The sequence below is a fragment of the Xiphophorus hellerii genome, chromosome 2, assembly GCF_003331165.1.
Source record: "Xiphophorus hellerii strain 12219 chromosome 2, Xiphophorus_hellerii-4.1, whole genome shotgun sequence".
Classification (NCBI taxonomy): Eukaryota; Metazoa; Chordata; class Actinopteri; order Cyprinodontiformes; family Poeciliidae; genus Xiphophorus; species Xiphophorus hellerii.
The window spans coordinates 28,173,661-28,194,634 of NC_045673.1; the positions used below are offsets into that span (position 1 = coordinate 28,173,661).

Consider the following 20,974-nt stretch of genomic DNA (forward strand, 5'->3'; position numbering starts at 1 on the left):
TTCTTACTTGGATCATTTTAAACCACTTTTTCCCCCCCATACTTGTGTTTGCTCTTATAGTACATTTCATTTTCTCTTATTTAGTTTTCATTTGTGCTGGTGGCCATGAGAAGCACATTAACACCACAAATAATGAGCAAAGAAATGCAGCATCTGTACCGTTGTGAAAGGGGATTAGCTGGGCAGAAGACTGCAGGCAGCAGGCCAAGCTTCTCTATCTCACAGATGAACGAGACGCCCTCCAGCTCTTCTTCAGTCAGAGAACTCTGCTTTGACAGATCCTCTACCTGACGGATGGAACAGAGTTACAAAGACCAAACCAGCATGGCCGATCAATGGAATAGAAAAATGTGTTAAAACCAGAGCTCCCCAAATAATATGACGGTCTAATTTCCTACAAGGCCTTCGAAAACAAGCTGCTTTTTAAAATCTTTGATTTAAAAGATTTTAAATAGAGGTAAAGCATATGTCAGCAGGTTCTTGTCCCATAATATTAGCCCTGCCCACTGAAAAATCATTTTCAGTTTTTATTAACAGTACGACAAAGTTATGCAAACTAACAGAAATAAACACAACTTTAATAAAAATGACCGCGTGTAATGAAGCAACAGATGAGTTTCATATTTGTGACTGAATTACTAAAATAAATAAGCTTTCTGAATATTTGCACTTTTTTTAGATGCTCCTGTACAAGTGCAGGTTTGGGCTGGCAAGGTGCCGAATTCTTTGAAAACGCAAAAATCAGAACGATTATGACATCACTTTATTCACAATATGTGTTAAAACATACTGAGATCTACAACAAAAATCATATTCAAGTACAAAGGTACCAAAAACAAAGCATACTGGTCAACTCTCACAGAAAGGTAACGTCTCGTTTGGTGTTTGTTGTAAGAATTGTGACTCACCAACAATTCCCGGAGATCTTTGTTGTTGGTATAAAGGCAGATGCTGTGAAGCTCTTTCTTCACACTGAGACCCTGCAGACGACAAAATGTTGCAGTTTGCCTGGTGAGGACAATTATTGGCTTAACAATCAATCAGCTTATTACCAAAAGGGATGGTAAAAAAAAAAAGTAAGTATTTTTAATTTCTAGGATTTTTTGCATGTGGAAATAATAGAAATGATCTGGGTAAAAAAAAAAAAGTAGATCAATGAAACTGATCTATTCAGCACAATAATCTTGTAATTTCAGTCTCTGCCCAACAAAACAGAGATAAAAAAAACAACAAGAAATAAAATCTATATAATAATAGGTACCAAAATTGCCAATAATGTGTATAATCCTAACACCTGTTCAAAATGTTAAATAGCTTGAACAAAATCAACACATACAACCACAAAAATACATATTTTATACATAATATTTTGTTGTTCTAATATTCAACAGGCTTAGCTTCATAGGCTTGTTTTTTTTTTCTTTTTGAAAAAGTTATTTTGTACTAAAGGAAACAGGGTGTTTTTTGCATTAACCATCTGTTCCTTCTGCTTTTTATTTCACTTGTATGATCTCAACTAATTTTGTCACCTTCTGTAAAAAAAAAAAAAAAAAAAAGCTTTAAAGAAAACAATGTTTGATAACTGTACCATAATCTCATACTGATCCAAGAGAAAGTCTGGACAGCTAGGAGGAAAGTAACATTCACACTCATTACTGTAATTAAGTACAATTTGTCTGTGCTTTGTTGCTTACAATATAAGAACTTTTACGTGAGTTTGCTTTGAGTAAGGTATTTCACCCAGTTACATTTGAATTCATATCTATTAATAAGTAGCGCACTAAATAAAATGAAAAAATAGCAATAAAAAACAGGGAAAAAAACACACTGATTCTTCGGTTGGGTTAATATTAAGATCCCAAAATGTTGCATCAATTGGGAGCAGAGGCGCAAGCAAAAGTCCTTCAAGTATAGTTAAAGTTGCCTCTGAGAAAAACGAAATTAATGGCTGTATTTAAGTTTGAGTCAGTCGGTCAGACTTTATTTTAAAAGACCATCTATTGCACCATTATGCAATGACAAACTCAAAATGAACTACTAAAGAGTCTTCATTAATCATACAAATTACATATTTCACATCTCATACATAAACAAAACCTTAGATTTTTCTTGTTAACTTTTAAAACTCAGTTTCCACATTAGTCCATGCTGCTAGAAGCATTAACAAAGTAGTGGCACAAGATCTCTTTTTATAACATATTTCTTTTACATGTTGTTAGTCCTATATATTACTTATAGCCCATATTTGGGGTCATTTATTGATGTTTATTCTGCAATTAATTTGCTTACTCAGAACTGTTCAACCTATTATACTGTATATTCTAATGTCACTTTACATCAAGTTCTACCATTTATTCATCTTTGATTTATCTGTAACATTTTCTCATTGCTGTTTAAACTCTTAATAAATATCATTTATTCTGTAAACGTTCTGTGCTTTCATCGTCTCTCTCAGTCGCTCAATGGGTTCAAGATCCTACATGTTAGAAATTCAAGGAGTCCTGAGAATAACAGATTTTGTCTTACTCAGCAAGGTCCAACTAGCAGATTAAGTATTTCCCCATTACTGAACATTTCAGAAAAATAATTATATTTGAGAAAAAAAACCAAACCCTACTTTTTTTTTTTTTTACGTAGCCCTAACCTTTTTCCACATTGTCTGTTTCATGTCAGTCAGGAAAACCAAATTTAGTTACTAAATCCCAGAATAAAATATTTTTTATGAAAATATTCCTACAAGCTGTGTGCTAATTTCCAGTTGGATTCGTGTTCTTACCATGTTGGTCAGGAATTTCTTGGCAGACTTTAGGTCCTTGCACTGCAAGCAGGACAAAACTTGGCGCAGGCCCACCATCCTCAGAGCTGACAGCTGCTTTTCAGGCCGGCTCTGTCTCCACATTACGGCCTGAGCTCGGGGGATCTGATTGGTCAGGATCGACTGATGGATAACTTCCTGCGAAACAAATTCAGTCTGAAAATTACATACTTGATGACAACACAGTACAAAAGGTACACTATGTTTTTCTAATGATTCATACTACAACAAATAAAATGCAAGTTGAAATGTCACCTCCGTTGAAAGTTGCTCCCAGTCATCACTCTTTGCTCTCTGGAGAGGAGCACTAGTATCAGATGTGGAGTCGCCTGAAGTCCAGGGGAATCTCTTCATATAACCCCTCAACTCTGTGACATACTTGCCCAGAACTTCAACATTGCTCTGCACGTCTGACTGCTCATCTGCAAGCAAAACAAAACACCTCCAGCTCTCTGAATCCCAAATAGTGGAAAAGCGTTTCAGTAAAGTGAAGTAACTGTGAGCTGTGTTTGCCTTACAATGTGGCCAGAGGAGCACAGAGCGGATCTGTGTGCTAATGAAGCTCATGGTGAGGTTGAGCAGCTGCTCAGAGAACTGTCGGCTCTGAGCTTCACTGTTCAGCTCTCTGACCGCCGAACACAACAAATCCAACGCAGGCAACAACTCCTGGACACCTGCATGGAGATAAACCAACAAACTCAAGGACTGCCACGTGTCTTTACATACAGATTGAAATACAAAAATACGTCATACATAGATTATGCATGATCTCCAATCAGCTCCTAATAGGCCGTTACGGCTATGACCATTGCAAATTTTTCTAACTTCAAGTTAGTTTCCAAAAACCTTACAAAAAGTAATACAACACAATATCAACTACTTATAAAAATAATTTGTATTTATAATTTATATATATATATACTGTATATATACAAGCATATACTGTATATATACAAGCATATACAGTATATACATATATAAATGATTAAAAATAACCATAGCAAGAACTGATATATAAATTTGATAGAATATGAAAACATTACAAAGGAATTATTAAATCAAGGAACTCTACAGACTTTTAGGAACATAGTGTCACATAAACATTTCACAAATACTAGGTTAGGGCAACAACTGTCCAATCTGAAAATTGAGCAGCTGAAAATCTGAAAATTAATGAACCATATTGGGAAAATAATTTTTTGGAATAATGATTCTCCATTATCATTATGGAAAATCATAATGATAATGGTATAAAATAAGGCTTCCAAAAAAAAGTGTTTTCTCCAAAAGGAAGCAGCTAAAAGGTCTGAAAGTGGCAGAGAAAAAATGAACTATTGTTTAAAAACCCTTCAGGAGGTTATATGTTTAAGTTACTGAGCATCTATTGGAAAATGTGAAAACCATAATTTGGAAACCAGACACTTTAAAACTGAAATCCCTGTTAGCAAGTATAAATGTCTTCTTTTGAAATTCAGACATTGCTTGCTAGCTGTAACTGCTGAAAGGGGGGGCTGCCAAAAACATTGCCATCTTTTTTGGCAAAGCCATTTTCATTTATAAAATATTCAACTGAGTCCATAATTTAAATTAAAGTCTGACTTGTCTTATATATGGTAAAAGCCACAAACGAAATTCTGACTTAATTAAACTTCAGTTTTAAGTTGTTTCATCAGCATATTTAACATGTTTTAACAAATATATCAGATCAGACACTTGGAAGCTTTACATCCCAACTCTAAGGCTTCAGTAAACTTTTTTTTTTTACATTTTTTGGCAGTAGGTAACAGCAGACCTGCAGAGGTTCAGTGGAGTCCAAGCAAAGAGTGACACGTTAGTTTACACACCGTCGTGGTTCACGTCTTCTTGAATCCTGTGTACTTACTGTCCTTGAGACTCAGTTTGGATTCTGCTAACTGCTCAGAAAAACCAGCTGCTGCTGATGGGTTCAGGACATTTTCTTTACTTTTCAGGTACAAATCCACTGTGTCAAGCTGTCGGTTTTTCACTCCAGCCTGCGTGCAAAACAAAAAGCAAAAGAAGCAACACAGAGGAAATCAATCGATAAATCGATTTTTTTTTGTAGTAGACTTGGATGCCTACCTGCAGCGCGTGGAAGGGAATGGAGCAGTGCCCCCAGCTGTTAAGGTGACAGACTGTGTCCACTGTTGCTGCACTGCCAAACAACATCAACCTGCTTAATAAATCCTCCTGGGACATGGAAAACAAGACCTGGAACACACCGGACCCTGAAGAAAAACACACACATCACTGTGAGGGAGGAGTGATGACGTGTTTATTAGTTCTGGCAGGATAATCAATCTTAAAATTAACATTGTCTGCTTCCTGCGGATAGGATATTTTAGTATAAATGTTTGCAAACTGCCCAAGAAACACTGGAGATACTTACAAACTGTACACAAAGGGTTGAAAATTGGTGTTAAATTTGTTTTTTTCCTTTTAAAATGGCATTTCAATAGCTAAGTTATTAAATGTGTACATAAGATGCAAAAGTGTAAGATATAAAAAAGATATACTGTGCCACTGCTTATCTTACTCTTCAGCAGCAGTCTGTGCTGTCTCTCTCCACTGTGCTGCACTGGCACAGCCGTTCCTTCAGCCTGGTGGTAGCTCGTTCTCCCAGACTCCATATCCCATAATGCCACTGTTGTGTGTGTGTTGCCAGGAGCAACAAAGGTCAAAAGTGCAGAAAACTCAGAAACGGCAAGAAGAGATGGAATGGATGAGTCAAGGACAGAGAAGGCCACGGTCGCCCCACTGGGAGGCACTCTGCTGTGGGAGGACATGGCAGCTGGGTGGGACTGCAGGTGGGGGAGCGAGTGGAACCATGGAACCCCTGCTGACTTAGAGGGGGATGAGGGATAGGCCGCCTGCTGCGCTCTGGCATACATGGATGCTAGACAAGTGTTCCAGGCACTAAAAAAAGAAGAGAAAGACCGAATATCCTCAAAGTCATTAATCAATAATCTGAAAGCCACAGGACAATTTGTCAGGCATGTTCAAAATCCTTAACTCAAAATATGAGCTATGACCATCTGGTTAGCGGTACAACAACCCGAAATATAAACTGAATTTTTTGAAAGCTTTATTCTGCGCGCTTATTTCAAAATACTGTGTACAATATTTGCTTTTCTTTTATATTCATTTGTCATTTAATGCAAATTTTGGAACTTCCCTCACGAGTGGTTCAAGTTTGTTTGGAAAAAAGTTCCTCAGTGTGATATTTGGGTGTATGTGTAGGAACAGCACCGAATCCATTACAACTGTATTGTTTTCAAGTGGACAGTAAACGTATGCTGCATCATAAAAGGAGAGTCTGTCATCAGTGGTTGTACCGGTTATCACTGAGTGGTGAACCAACAGCAGCAAGACTGGAGCTGGACAGGGCGTCCTGGTCTCCTGGATCCTTGGGCTGAAGTGAGGAAGAGGACTGGGGGCCAACACAGTGGAGGTGTTCTGGGTGTTCTCTGGAAGACAGTTTTACTTTATTAAAGTGCAACAAACCAGCAGGTCGTTGTTTAGTAATGAAACAGCTAAAATATTTCGTAACCGTAGTCAATACTGCCCCGGCGCAAAGGGCGTACTTATGAGAGTCGTTTTACTGCACTTTTTACTTTTACTTGAATAATATTATTAACTAATCCTGCTCTTACTTACAATAGTGTATCAGGGCCATTATAGATTTTAGAAAAGAAGGTATAAATTGCTTTAAAAAAACAACAAAAAATCCTGATATTTTCAAGAAAACATGGAAATTTCTAAAAAAGAATTCTCAAAATTTCTGAGTGGTTTTTTTTCTAGCAAATTTTCAACTTTTGCAGCTCAGAAATTTTCTTGTTTTCTTCAAGGCCTTTATTTTGGTGGAAATGTACTCCTATTTTTTTCTACCCTCAATGGCCCTAATGTGCAATAATATGTACTTGAGTAGAATGACTTTGCATTTAAAGAAATTGTCTTGGAAGCAGAGGTCGGAAACATTTTCTCCATGTTACTGTTTACATCATTATTGTTTTGTTTTTTTTACATTAATAAACATGGTTATTTTTATTTGAAATGTTTTATAGAAGTTTGTTTATGTATTCATATTAAATTTAAAGCCTGTTTACTATGCCCCCTTCGCTAAACTACTCTGGAGCCGGGGCTGAGTCAAAAAGACTAGAGCTACATTTAAAACCCAAAGGCTCATGGTCTGCCACCCACTATGCTAAGTGTTAAAACAAGATGCCAAATCATATCCTTATTTTTGCTACACGTAGACTTAGTCTTACACTAAATCTATGATCAATAGTGATCTTAATCTACTGAGAGAAAGTAACAAAGCAATGTTTTTCACATCAGTTCTATATGTATGCATCAGCATGTGTTCAATCTTTTAGACAAAGAGCAAATATCACTGTCACCCAAATGTCTATTTCAACTTCAGAGTGAGGGAGTAACACACATGAAGGAAAGGCCTCAAGGAGAAATGCCATGCAACACTGCTGTAAACAAAGCAATTAGAAAACATTAATAGAGAACTGGCTCCTGTACCTGAAGTAGTGGTTAAGGTTAACGGCGACTGCTGCATGAGACTGAGTTACAGCTACAGCTGTGCAGAGATCTGCTGACACCTGGAAAAGGCAGAAAGAGGAGGAGGAGGAGAGTGAAGAGGAAGTCAGGCCGCCATCCGGCCAACTAGAGCTCAGGTAGGAAGGAATGTTGATGCTGGCCAGCAGAGAACCATCAGTAATGGCATACACATCTGATCGGATGGGCAGATTAGGGAAAACACTCTTTGGACAGAAATGCCTTGTTTCACACACTAACAAACAACCAAAACAAACTTTAAAATGGCAATCCTTTTTTTAAAAAGATTACCAGTGACATCACATCACATTTACAGCCAAATTTCTTGTCTGTATGAGGAACAATAATAAACAGAGAGAGCGAGTTTATTATATCCAGGGTTTCTTTCATAAACCTGGTTTAAAGCTGCAGTATGAATGTTCTTTACTCATTCTTTTTCTAGCCTGATTCTCCACTGATTAGGTCATGCTAGCTTGGGGCTGTTGCTTTATTAAGAGGAGACATAGCTTCTGCAGCTCTGATTTAAATTGAAAAGCAGCATTTTTACTGTCAGTACCAGAGGCTTTTTGCAGGATACATATGAGTCCACTGGAGCTGAGGACAAATAGGGTTTCTGCACAGACACAGTGGTGAACAGCAGTATGTCTGTCACTGGTTGTTAGCTGGATTCTGCAGCAGGAGGTCGTCTTTGGTTCCTGTGATGCCTGTTCCCACTGCAGCTGCAGAATCCACTCATTGTTTACCAGTACACAGCACTGGTTGGCCATAAAGGACAACACCTGTACAGACACCAGCTCACACACACCTGGCAACAAGAGCATAACACTGAGTTACAAAAAAATGTTTTTTGGGAAGTTGTCTATGTTTCTTCAGCTGAATTAGGATTATTTTGCGCCGCTGAATCCAAACATGACATCCATTTTTCTCAATCAGGTTTTTATTCTAATTTGCTTGAGAGAAATCTGATCTTCTGACTAAATTGATGACATTTTTGTGACATTATCACTTCATTTCCGTTAATATTTCTTTTTATTAGGAGTTAAACAATTTCTAAGAGTGTTTTAATTAAGTGTTACAAACTTGGACTTCTGTAAATTGTCTAATAAACACTGATAAGGGTAAGTACATGTAAATTGAACATTACGTCTTCATTGTGTAAAATTCTCCGTCTCTTTTCTGTCCTGATGGAATCTCTCCTCCTGCTTATTATTCATTGATCAGATTCTCAGGAAACCGATCCTGATGTGAGAACAAGTCCTGCATTTCGATGCTCATGCTGCTCCATAGTTCAGAAAGTTGACCTGATTGAGCAAAACCAATGTGATTTTTGGATTCAGCTCATCGAAATAACCCTAAAAAGAGTTGGAAAAAAGCCCAGGCAATTTTTGGCTATCAACCAGTGTAATCTGTAACGTTAAAACTTTCAAAACAAAATTCAGCAGGTGATAAACGTAAGAACAACTGATTACTCACTTTTGTCGCTCTCCGTGACAATTTCCAGCAGATTATCTACATTACACTTTTGCACAGTCAGCAAAGAAACTGGGGTGGATTGTTCTGCTTCAGCCTCGAATAGCGTTATGTCACCCTGTGATCCAACAGCCAACAAATTAAAGCTGCTGACTCCCCAAACGCTTGTATTCGCCTCCTCCCAGCAGAAACTATGAATAGGGAAAAGATTGGGGGTTTTTTTAATCCGCAGAATAAGCACTATTATCTGCAATTCCATGAAGCATTTAATTTGGATATGATTTTAATATCCAAATGAAATCCCTTAAAAAAGAGACTTCAGTAGTTGACTTTGTATTTAACAAAACTACAAATAAGAGACATATCAACCCAGCAGTGACAGACCCTGTCCAGGTCACATATAGTAAGTATTCACATTTACTCAGTTACATTACTTCTGTAACTTTTACACTAACCCACACCATGTGTAACTTCACTCAATAAACAACAAACATGTTTTGACCACAGGTGCACCAGAAAGGTTTCAAATGATTTATGAATTTATTTAGTAGTGTTGACTGAATTTATCATGTTATAACAGTACTATTTGTGTCTTTAAAACTACCAGGATTTCGCACCATCCTGTGAAATAAACGTACATGGCACATGACTCAGCATGAGTCTTACTTTTTTTAATTGCTAAAAAAGATTTTAGGGAAAGATTTTATTATAGGACGCGTCACTGTTAAAAACTCTTGTGTGTCTCGATTCGGTTCGAGCATAAAAAGTTGTTTAGCACAAATCTTGCTTTACAAACACGGGAAGCGAAGACCAGTCAGAACTCACTCTACAAAGCAGCCGTCCGATGCAGCCGGAGGGGCCCCTCTGTCCCCAGGGTCCCACACCAACAGCTGGCCCGAGACGCCAAGGCAGCAGAGGAGGGAGCCCGCAGGGCACAGCGCGGCTTTCTGGATGTCTGCAAGCTGACCACAGCGCTGGTTCTCAGGAATAACCAGCACCTCTATTGAGTTCTGCCCGTCAAACATCTCCTCTCACTTTCAGAATAGTTTGAACGGTTCAAATTGTCTTGATAAAGATATATGAATAACAAGATGGGAAATATTTAATAATTTCCTTCTCTTGTCAACAGCTTCCCAGTTGTACGAGTCACATTACTTCTAGTGTCAGCTGACCGAAATAGCTTCCTCTTCTTCTTGAAATGTATTGGCGGTTGGCAAATAACTTAAGGTGCATCACCGCCACCTACAGGTATGGAGTGTGGTTCATGTAGATATGAACCAGATATCCATATGTGAAATTTATATACATGGTAGATAGATAGATAGATAGATAGATAGATAGATAGATAGATAGATAGATAGATAGATAGATAGATAGAGAGAGAGAGAGAGAGAGAGAGAGAGAGAGAGAGAGAGAGAGAGATGTTTCCAGCTTCCAGTTGCCCAGTTGGTGGCAGTAATGCTCCATTAGGTTGTTTGCCAACCGCCATTGGACAAAAGAAGAAGTTGGTCTCTCTTGAGATGTTGTCGTTTATTATGGCGCATGTCAACGAATGGAAATAGTGTCCAGCCGTCTATCATCAGCTCTAGAAAAGATTTTCCAACTGTCCGGACTCAACAGAAATGGCATGAACACCGAGCCGATGGAGGAAAAAGCTCTGGACGTGTACGGTAAGTTAGAGGGTCTGTTTGGCGTTTCTCGCGTCAGACTGGCTGCCAGTTGAGCTGGAAAGATGATACATGGAAAAAGCTCTTCAGTTTATTTCCTGCTCCTTCGCGACTACGAAGCTGAAATTGGCTTCCGATTCGGAAATTTATGGCTAAAAGGCAATTCCACCTAAATGTTTCAGTACCTTGAGCCTATTTAACCTTAAACAAATACAACACATGGACTCTTCAAACCTGGACTAGATTATTCTGCACTAAAGCAGAATAAGACCCAGTTTGTGATTTGTGAAACCTCTTACTTGCATTGTGAAGTTTCCTTAAAGGCTATTTCGTCATTTTTATGAATCTGTGCCACATTAGAACCGCTCCAGCTCCTACACTATAACACCTGGACACTTCAAAACTGGTGTAGATCATTCTATGTTAATTGCAGGCAAAGTTGTAAAGTGAAACAGTACTTCGTTGCTATACACGAAGCTGAAGTTGGTTTCCGATTCCAGCTTCCCATTCGGGAAATGGCACAAGGGCGATTCTACCTAAATTTTCACCATCAACCGCATCTTTAATCTACTTTAGTTTAAAAAACTACAACACCTAGACACTTCAAACTTGGACTGGTTTATTCTGCTCTAATAGCAGAATATTTAGAACAATGTTTGGGATTTGTGAAACCTTTTTTCTGATTTGTGAAACTTCACAAAGGATCAGATTACTGTACTGAATCCAATATCGAAGAAAACTCACCCATCCGTCATCAACGACTATAGACCTGTAGCCCTAAGGTGCATCACCGCCACCTACAGGTATGGAGTGTGGTTCATGTAGATATGAACCAGATATCCATATGTGGAATTTATATACATGGTAGATAGATAGATGGAGAGAGAGAGAGAGAGAGAGATGTTTCCAGCTTCCAGTTGCCCAGTTGGTGGCAACTGTTGCCACAGTTGCACAACATGAAGGTCGTGGAGAGACTCCGGTTGGCCCACCTGAATAAGCAGACAAGGAAATATCAAGACCCCCTGCAGTTTGCTTATTTCCGTGGAGTTGGAGTTGATGCTGCCATCATACACCTGCTTCAGCAAACCCACTCTCATGAGACTCTCTTGGGAAGGCAGAGTGCTTTCAGTCAGAGGCTTCTTCAGATTTAGTGCAACACAGACTGCTACAGAAGGTCTTTCCTTCCAACAGCCATTACCATCTACAATACCTCTTTGAAGAATTAATGAGTTACACCGACATTTAGTTTGCCTTTGGGATTAATAAAGTGGTTTTAAATTAGAATTGAAATTGAAAAAAAAAACCCTACATAGAACGAGTGTGAATAGTAATCTGAAATCAAAGCACATAAAGGTTTCACAAACCCCGAACATGGTTTTAAATATTCTGCTATTAGAGCAGAATAATCCTGTCCAAGTTTGAAGTGTGTAGGAGTTGTAATTTAGGAACAGGAGCAGTTCTAGTGTGATCTAGATACAAAAAGTGGTGAAATCAACCTTTATTGAAGAGTCTAGGTGTTGTAGTTTTTTAACTAGAGTAGAATAAAGATGTGGAAAATAGTGAAAAAGTAGGTGGAATCGCCCTTTAGCCATTTCCCGAATCGGAAGCTGGAATCGGAAACCAACTTCAGCTTCGTTTGCTATACCTAAGTAGATTTTTCAGGTATTTATATCTGAGTATTTATCTTTCTGACAACTTTTTACTTTTACTCACTACATTTCAAGAGAAATAGCTGTAGTCTTCTAACATTTTCTCATGTGGCTCATCACTTACTAGAAAAGTATGGCAGACCCTCTTCATGTGTGGAAGACCAGACAAATGAACCCGCATAAACTTGCTATGCCACACATCGGAATCTCCCATAATAAAGAAAACATAAACAAAGGCTACTTGGCTTTGATTCTTCAAATTACAAAATATTTTCTTAATCATTTTCATACCACTCCTTTACATCATTACCAACACACCAAGACTATTTTTGTGTTGTTCAATATATTTTTGCCATGCATATTTAAAGGTAGTAGAACCATTCCCTCATTGAAACTTGACAAAATAAGGGGGTGGAGCCTGTAGTGACATTAGAGGAGTCATCAAACCTAAAACAGGTTTTTCTCGTATTTTGAAGGCAGACACTTAGATCATTTTGATCTTCATAGGAAAGTTATTTTAAAATGCCAGGTTTACTGTCCATTAAAAATATGTGGTTATAATGGGAGTCAATTGAACCAGAATGTTAAGTGCACACAAGGTGCATGCATTTTGTTCTACATACCGTAACTTACAATCAAAGGGACAAAGAAATTTTAAAAAGAAAATTTAAAACAGTTCTGGCCAAGTTTCATAGAATTGACCTTTAAGATGACCGAGATACTGGGAAAAATAATAGTAATATATATAAAAAAAAGTAGAATGTCCCATTTTGGGTAGTCAAGGTGCCCCGAGGGGTCAACTGTGACAAAATGGCAAAAAAAAAAAAAAAAAGCATACGAAACAACAGAAATTTGCAAAGTATAAATCATTTTCACAGCATTGTATTTCATCGTTCAGTCATTGTAGACGTTAAGAGATTTCAAGCGTCTCATGGAAACGTATTTCCTTCCCTCCCTCAGATGTGATTCGATCCATCCGGGACCCCGAGAAGCCGAACACCCTGGAGGAGCTGGAGGTGGTGACAGAGAAATGTGTGGAGATTCAGGAGCTCAACGAGGACGAGTTCCTCATCATAATCAGATTCTCCCCAACCGTTCCTCACTGCTCCCTGGCTACTCTGATTGGTGAGGAAGTCTGCTGATGACAAAAGTCTCCACTAAACCCACCTGAACACAATGGTGGACGGAGAGCTGATCATATTTTAGGTTTGGAAAGACTCGGTCAGTAAATTGAGAAGTATTAATATACTAAGTACTAAATATTTGTAATTATTACTCTTATTGTAATTACTTGTTATTGGTCTGAGTTCCAGTGACGAAGAATTCAGACCAAAGGATTGCAGTTCCACTTTATATTGGCCATAATGAATGATTTACATGCAAGGAAAGATTTAAAAGCAATGTATATCCACTTTAAATGGGTTAAGTGGTTCTCAGATGGAAAAGTTTTAGAGCAGTGGTCTATTGAATAGCATATTTTTGTTTCCTGTTTTGTAGCAGTAGATCTGTTAGTATCTGTGTCTGATAAAGATGTGTTGTCTGCAGGCCTGTGCATACAAGTGAAGTTGCAGCGGTGTCTGCCATTTAAACATAAGGTGAGTCTGAACCTTATGGGCAGATTTCATGTTTCTCTTGTCTTCGGAGCAGTAGTTATATTAGTATGCTTTAAATTTATTAAAACTCTTTGTTGTTTGTGATTTTTTTTTTTTTTTTTTATGTCTCTAAAATTTTTTCTCATGTTATTTGCAATCCTAAACCACCTTAGCTCCAAGCTAGTATTAGTGATCTTTGGTCTTGATGGTAACAAACATACTGTAAGTTATTTGATCAATTGTTTGGTTTTTTTCTTCTTTTTCTCTTTAGTTGGAAATTTACATTTCAGAAGGAACCCATTCTACTGAAGAAGACAGTAAGTTTTTATTTAATGAACTTTCACAACACTATATTTTCTCACATGTAAGTATTTAAGGTTTAAATAGGTCATACACTATAAATAAGTTTTTTTCTTTTTGTGCTCAATGCAAAACACAATATTCTTAAACATTCACGTTGCATCATTCTTGTACAGCAGCTGATATTTAGGCTTGCTTGTCATTTGATTTCATTTTTATTTTTAACTTCCATCTTAAGTTTTCACTTGGATTAAACTGCTTGGACAAATTGACCACTTCTCTGACCACTTAGCCACGTTCTCTCCGTCTCTCCAAGTTGTGTGATTTGCTCTTATTTCAAACTTTTTACGTTTTCTCTCAGCCTTTCATTCTTTCCATAGAAGCTCTAACTGGGCTGGCATTCTGTTTAACTGCGACGTCTTGTCTGAGGGGCCCATCGGCTGAGACACTGCTACCAACAACTGAACATTCTTTTAACTGCTAACATTTTACTTTTCTTTAATATAGGAAGTACTTCTAGATCAATGCTTCTGTTTCTTTATTTTGTGTGTGTGTGTGTGTGTGTGTGTGTACTAAAACCCCCAGTTGGTCATGGCAGATGGCCGCTGAGTCATATTCCGCCAGAGGTTAATCTGTTAAAGGGGAGTTTCCTCTTTGCTGTTGCTACATGCATGCTCTGTCTGCTTAATTGCTGCAAAGTCAGCGACAATGCAAGCAATTTACTGCAAGTCAGTCTATTGGGTTCCATTTGATAGAAAAAGCTTTTACACCGATATGAATAATAAACTGAACTTGACTGCACTTTTTGATAAATAGGTTTGATTGTAATGTTTTGTATGTAACTGTATTGAAATAGATTTTCTTGTAAAGTGCCTTGAGATGATGTGTTGCGTATTTGTGCAACTGAATTAAATAAGCCCGATATTGTCACTGAAGTGATGCTACTCTAAATTTGGTGGCCATCTTTATTTCAAGTGAAGGGTATCAAATAAATGTTCAAGCCTTATTTCCTTGGAAAACGCAGATTCAGTATTCATTAATGAATTCCACTTTCCTCCGGTCGTTGAGAGTCTTCCACAGGAATCTTCTCTTCCATTTACAGGAGCATTAGTTGGTTCATGTTTCCTGCCAGTCTGTTCCTGATTCCAGAATAATTCTTTAGTAGTAATAATGAACAACGATAATGATTCTTGAATAATCTGATTGATTCATTTATTTGATGCCTCAACATTGAGCGGTTCTATTTCTTTATACATTCCTTGATCTGAAAAAAATATTCAACATTTATCACAACAAAGTTGCTGTAAGTCAAAATATTGGACATTATTTTTTTATGCACTGTCCTGTCAAAAATGACTAACAGTTATGTTTGTGGTCTGTGGGAGGGAGACCAACTACTCTGAGTGAACCCACATATTTACAGGAAGAACATTCAACTTCATGCGGACATTTATGGGATGCTCCATGGTGCGTCCCATAAATGAAATCATGACTTGGAAAAACTGCTCTTTGTATTTGTTCTTATCTTTTTCTGGTATTAAGATAGTCTCAAGCATTTTAGTAAGAATTAAAAAGCAAAAACAGCAGTAACCTCTGACGGAGCAAATGCTGCTTTTGCAGCAGATGTATCCTTTTTTTTGATAAATTGATGGGTGCTTTTCTTTTTATCTTGCTGTTGCTCATTAACTGAGTGAGAACCTTCTGTTCATGTCTGCAGTTAACAAACAGATCAATGATAAGGAGCGGATAGCAGCTGCCATGGAAAACCCCAACCTCAGAGAAATTGTGGAGCAGTGTGTAGCTGAACCAGACGATTGACGGAGGACACCCCACCTGCTTAAAGCAAATTCTTTCTAACCTGCTGTGTTTGTGTTTGTAATGTCCCAAAGCCTGAGAAGGTTTATTTACATGATTCCATTGCATCTGTTTGAAATCAGCTGGACAATAACTGTGAGGAGTTGGCAGATTGTTCTATTATGTTTCTAGAGGAGGGACTCGTCTCATACACAAATTTAGTTTGAACTGTGATGACAATACGGCACGATAGGAAGTTGGTGTAAAATGAGTGCTGATTGCTGACTTTATCATGTGGACAGCTTAGTGGTAATATTGCAGGAGTTATTTCTCTCTTCCAACTGCTAAGAGACATAAAAAGCTGTATGAGCAGTAGACTAGAGGACATGCTTCCTAACATACTTCCATCTGACCCTCCATCCGTCTGATTTCCATCCATCATTCCTCTAGTTTGCCATTCTGTGGTAGATAAGTTATTGTATGTTTTTTTGATAAATTGAAACAGAATAAGTTAGAAAATCCTTTCTTGTTCAGGATTTTATTTTAGTAAATGTAAATTACCATTTAAATGTACTAAATTGATATGAATACAATTTATGCTTTATTAAACATAAGTGCTTTAAATAAAATTTAAACTTTAAGCAGAAACAAAGAATTAGAATTAGAATTTAGTTTTAGTTAGATTTAGTTTAGATTTAGAATTTCGATTTAGTTTAAGAGACCACATATGAGTATGCTGTCATTCCCTTGGAAGCAAGCTGGTTCATCAACATTCACCTTATTCTCTGGGTAATGTCTGGATATAACTCGATGCACTATAGAGCAGGGGTGGGCAACTCCAGGCCTCGAGGGCCGGTCTCCTGCAACTTTTAGATGCATCTCTACTTCAACACACCTGAGTCAAATAATGAGGTCATTAGCAGGACTCTGGAAAACCTGACTGCACTTGGGAGGTGATTCAGCTGTTGAATTCAAGTGTTTTGAACCAGGGAGACATCTAATAGTTGCAGGACACCGGCCCTCGAGGACCAGGATTGCCCACCCCTGCTATAGAGTATAAGTTTCTGAAGTGTTCGAGTCTCAAACATTTAAAGATGATCTCTGATTTGTTTTTGTCAGAATAAAATCCTGAACTGGTACGTGTCTCTGTGGTCTTAGTTTTGACAGTTGCATAGAATCACAATAGTTTCAAAGCAAAATGTGGGCTATGAAATAATAATAATAATAATAATAATAGAAGAATGTGAGATTCCTCATGCAAACCGACCCATACGTATACTCGTTTTGGAGATGGGGAAACTGGCAATATATCATATCGAACTTTGATATATTTTGTCATAAGCATTCAAAACAGCAGTAAATTTAGCTGGGGAGCTATGTGTAATATTTGGGGTCCAGTTATATATAGTACATTTTAATGACAAAGTTTTTCTGTCTTGGAAATAAATGTAAAGTAAATAATAGTTTCACTCTACTGTACATTTATGAATACTATCCAATTTTGCTCTGTATTCATACACATTAGGAACAGCCAGATATCTTCTGCAATGATTTTGGAAAGCAAAAATAACTGTACTGTACATTTAAAATAGATTGCTTGCTAGACTATTTAGAAGTACAAATGCCTAAATAGCGAGAGGTCCGCCATTTTGGAAGTTGCTGCGCAGAGTCATACTGTCCCTGTCAAGATTTTTGCGTGCATGTGACGCACTCGAACCCTTATGTTCACTTGGACTGAGTACACCCTTCATAGGGGGGCGTAGGGTGCCGTGCGATTATTGGGACTGGTTTCTCGATGCGTAGGAAAATCTGAAGATTTAAGCTTAATGCCTGTCAACAGTTGTTAGGTTTAGTCAGGGAATCTGCTTCCAGTGGGAGCTTGATGACCTTTTCCTCTGAAATGGAGCCCAGGTGAAACTTGAGGGTCTAATGAGGCAGAGCTGGAGAATCATCAAGACAATCAAATGGTGGCCAAGACCTTAGGTCACTATACAAAGTTGCCTCTTGCATCAATCAACATTTTTCAGAATCAGGAAAATAAGCCACAAAGAATAAGAGGATGATATTTATCAAGATAGCTTTTTGTCTGTCTTGTGGTGCTTTAGCTGCTTTAGCTAAAGAATTAAACCAAAATCCATTTGCCCCCGCTGACCGGATGAGACACCAACCTGTATTTCTACAGCTACAAGGTAAGTGGGATTCACAACTAATGGTACTTAACATATTGAGTTTTGGCACTGTTCAGACTGACCTATGACTGATCTGGCTTTATACTCTGATCATCAAATGTATGGAGCTGAGAAAGAGAGGGGGGAAAAAAAGTTACAATTCTTCACATAATGAAGCGGGGTCATTTACACTTAGCAAAACACTTATATTAAATAGACTGAAAGAGTTTACTTGTATACTGGTTGGTGTATTGTCATAGTGCTTACTCCCCAACAGCTTAAGACTTTGTAGGAAAAGGAAACAATCAAAAACGTGCTCCGAAAAATGTTTTCTAAACCCGTCACCGTTTTTAAATTTCAACTTATCATTCTGACTTTGACATAAATGAACTGATCGTACCCTGCATCCCAGCTGTCCAGCAGGTGAAACCAGAGTTTGAGGGACCTTTAGCTTGGCGGTATCCTGATCCACCTGCAGAGGAGGAGCCTCGGCACCCTCCAGACTTTGAGCTGAAAATTCCAGAGCCAGCTCAGTGTCGGTGCTGTTTGTGGGGAGAGCTCTGTTCGAGTGGAAGCCAGGAAAGACCTGCTGGGGATCGGTAAACCTGCTCCGGCTGCAGATGTGACTCTGGGAGGATGTGCTGCCACAGGAGAAGATGCCCAAATCTTCATCTTTGAGTCAGAGCTGCATGGCTATGGCAGCCAGTTGCTGGTGGGGGTTTCAAGTAGATTACTTTTTTCCACATTTCTAAAATGGGTCCGTTTCTGACCTGCCAGAGTTGTAAGCATGTCTTTAAGAACTCTATTGTCAAATGTCTTGGCTGTTCATTTAGAAACCAGCTTCACCATCATTTTTAACTCTATTGTTGTTCAGAAGACACTGGAAAGTTGATCCTTAACAGTGATTTGAAAGGCATACTGAAAAATGCAAATTCCATTCAAAAATATTTTCTTATTGACTTAAATTTATTCAGAGTGACTAAAGCAGGGTGATGATAAAGATGATGGGGCCTAGGATTGAGCCTTAGACAGAAATCACCCTACATATGATTTCAGGTATTTTCTACAAAATTTCTTTTTGTAGAAATTGCAGGTTGTAACAGCCATGTAGAGTCACTTTAAATCCTGTTTCCATCTTTAGACTGAAATGGAGACTGCCACATTAAATTTATGAAGGCTTATTATGGATGTTTGTGGAGTGGTACAAACATAATAAAAATGACACAGCTCTTCCGATAAAGTTTTATAAGTGATGGAATATCATTTCTAATATGAATTGATACATTGTTGCTGTGTTCTGACAAGCTGTGCTACCTCATCAGATTTACTTACCATATACCAGATAGCAATCGGTGCTGTTCCGAAAACCGCTACCATGATATCTATCTGCCAAAGACCGTAGCAGTTGGTGCCAATGTTAAATATAATAATCAGAAATCATTCTTTAAGCGACAGGATTAAAGTGGCGCTTAGCAGTGATGCATAGTATTTGGGGAAAGTGTGTATATGTATGGAGAGTATTCAGAATATGCATAACAAAATGGCAAAACATATTTTTTTCATAGTATCCAAAACAAGAAGGGGGTGGTTGTCCAAAGAAAGGTATTTTTTTTCCAAAAAGGCAGGAAGGAATGTTTGAAAAAGAGAAAAAAAAATCTCACTGAAAGTACAGAGTTACTCCAATGTGGTGCAATTGTAGAATAGAAGAATACTGATCAAAAGACCTGGGCTGATAGAGTTGCAGGTTTGAATGGAGAAAGCAGGAGGAAGGCTGAAGAGAGGGAGGGAGGAAGTGGCACTGGGGGCGAGGGAGAATTTAACACTAAAGAATATCTAGACTAGGGTGCTGTGGTGGTGCAGGGGCAAAGCACAACCCATGTATAGAGGCCTTAGTCCTCGTGCGGGTATTTACAGGTTCGATTCCCGGCCTGGCGACATTTACAGCATGTCTTCCCCCTCTCTAATAACTCTCTTTCCTGTCAAACTACTTTCAAATAAAGGCCACTAGAACCAACAAAACCTTTAAAAATAAACAATAACTAGACTAAAGAAACATAAAGTGACAAGGAATAACATACATAAACTACAATCACTAATAAAGAACTGAAGTGGAAATGGAAACAAGACAGAACTAATTGAAAAAACTAAGGAAAACAAAAAAATGACAAAACCCAAAAACCAAATTCATACAGCCCCAGATCCTTACACCAATTACAAAGGAGTTTGGGCGACGATGGTAGGAGTTCATAGCCGGCGGGTTGCTGATTTGAACTCCTCTGTCTGTCACAGTTGTTGCGTCCACTTCACTCACCGTCCCTACTGGTGGTGAATGTTTGGTGAATGACTGAATGTAGTGTAAAGTGCTTTGGGGTCCTCGTGTTGAAGAAGTAGGCAATTTACTATAATTCCCTTTATTGATCAATGTCAGTTTAGACAGTCGACTAAATACTTTCTGACATGTTGTGAAAAGTGGAAGCTGGAATCAGTAGTCTAACAACTGTACATGAAACCACTACAGCTCTAGCCAGACATTAACACCCTGAGGTGTCTGAACACGTCAGGATGCTTGGAATGCATTTATACATTGATCTGATTTAACAAAGTGTAAAACAAGTGTATAAAAAAAGCTAAAGAGATGGCAAAAAGATGTAGCTTCATTTCTGAAAGAGCTCACTTTTAAAGATAAAACTTGTTTACTTCCACTTATTTATATGGCACCAATATCAGTCTTTAAATGATAAATATTCAGTAATTTTCTACTAGTCAAAAGTGGTCCACCAGCCACAACCGTTGTGGTTGGTGGACCATCTAACGTCCATTGTTCATGACCCAAGGACATTTTTCAGCTCCCCTCTTAAAATTTTTTACGTTTTTAGTGTAGCGAACGACAGTCTTATGGGTTACAATATTTGGAGCACTTGAACGCAACCCCAAG

The 20,974-nt window shown here is 38.1% G+C and overlaps 2 protein-coding genes across 2 annotated transcripts in view; one reads left to right on the top strand and one right to left on the bottom strand.

The window, feature by feature from the left end:
- The window catches only part of spg11 (SPG11 vesicle trafficking associated, spatacsin), a 28,868-nt gene extending 18,820 nt beyond the window's left edge, over window positions 1-10,048 (bottom strand). The window contains exons 1-13 of the mRNA XM_032545560.1: window positions 9,695-10,048; window positions 8,873-9,060; window positions 7,977-8,204; window positions 7,364-7,574; window positions 6,169-6,300; window positions 5,370-5,749; window positions 4,916-5,061; window positions 4,698-4,827; window positions 3,334-3,489; window positions 3,071-3,237; window positions 2,777-2,953; window positions 909-980; window positions 160-287 (exon numbers count right to left, since the gene is read on the bottom strand). Coding sequence (XP_032401451.1) covers window positions 160-287; window positions 909-980; window positions 2,777-2,953; window positions 3,071-3,237; window positions 3,334-3,489; window positions 4,698-4,827; window positions 4,916-5,061; window positions 5,370-5,749; window positions 6,169-6,300; window positions 7,364-7,574; window positions 7,977-8,204; window positions 8,873-9,060; window positions 9,695-9,894 — 2,315 coding nt within the window. The 5' untranslated portion in view covers window positions 9,895-10,048. The remainder of the gene's footprint in view (window positions 1-159; window positions 288-908; window positions 981-2,776; window positions 2,954-3,070; window positions 3,238-3,333; window positions 3,490-4,697; window positions 4,828-4,915; window positions 5,062-5,369; window positions 5,750-6,168; window positions 6,301-7,363; window positions 7,575-7,976; window positions 8,205-8,872; window positions 9,061-9,694) is intronic.
- A 298-nt stretch (window positions 10,049-10,346) lies between these two features.
- ciao2a (cytosolic iron-sulfur assembly component 2A) lies at window positions 10,347-16,519 on the top strand. The gene is made up of 5 exons (XM_032550075.1): window positions 10,347-10,539; window positions 13,146-13,310; window positions 13,731-13,780; window positions 14,049-14,094; window positions 15,795-16,519. Exons 1-5 carry the CDS (start codon window positions 10,422-10,424, stop codon window positions 15,893-15,895), a joined length of 480 nt encoding a protein of 159 aa, XP_032405966.1. The 5' UTR covers window positions 10,347-10,421; the 3' UTR covers window positions 15,896-16,519.
- Window positions 16,520-20,974: the final 4,455 nt, after the last annotated feature.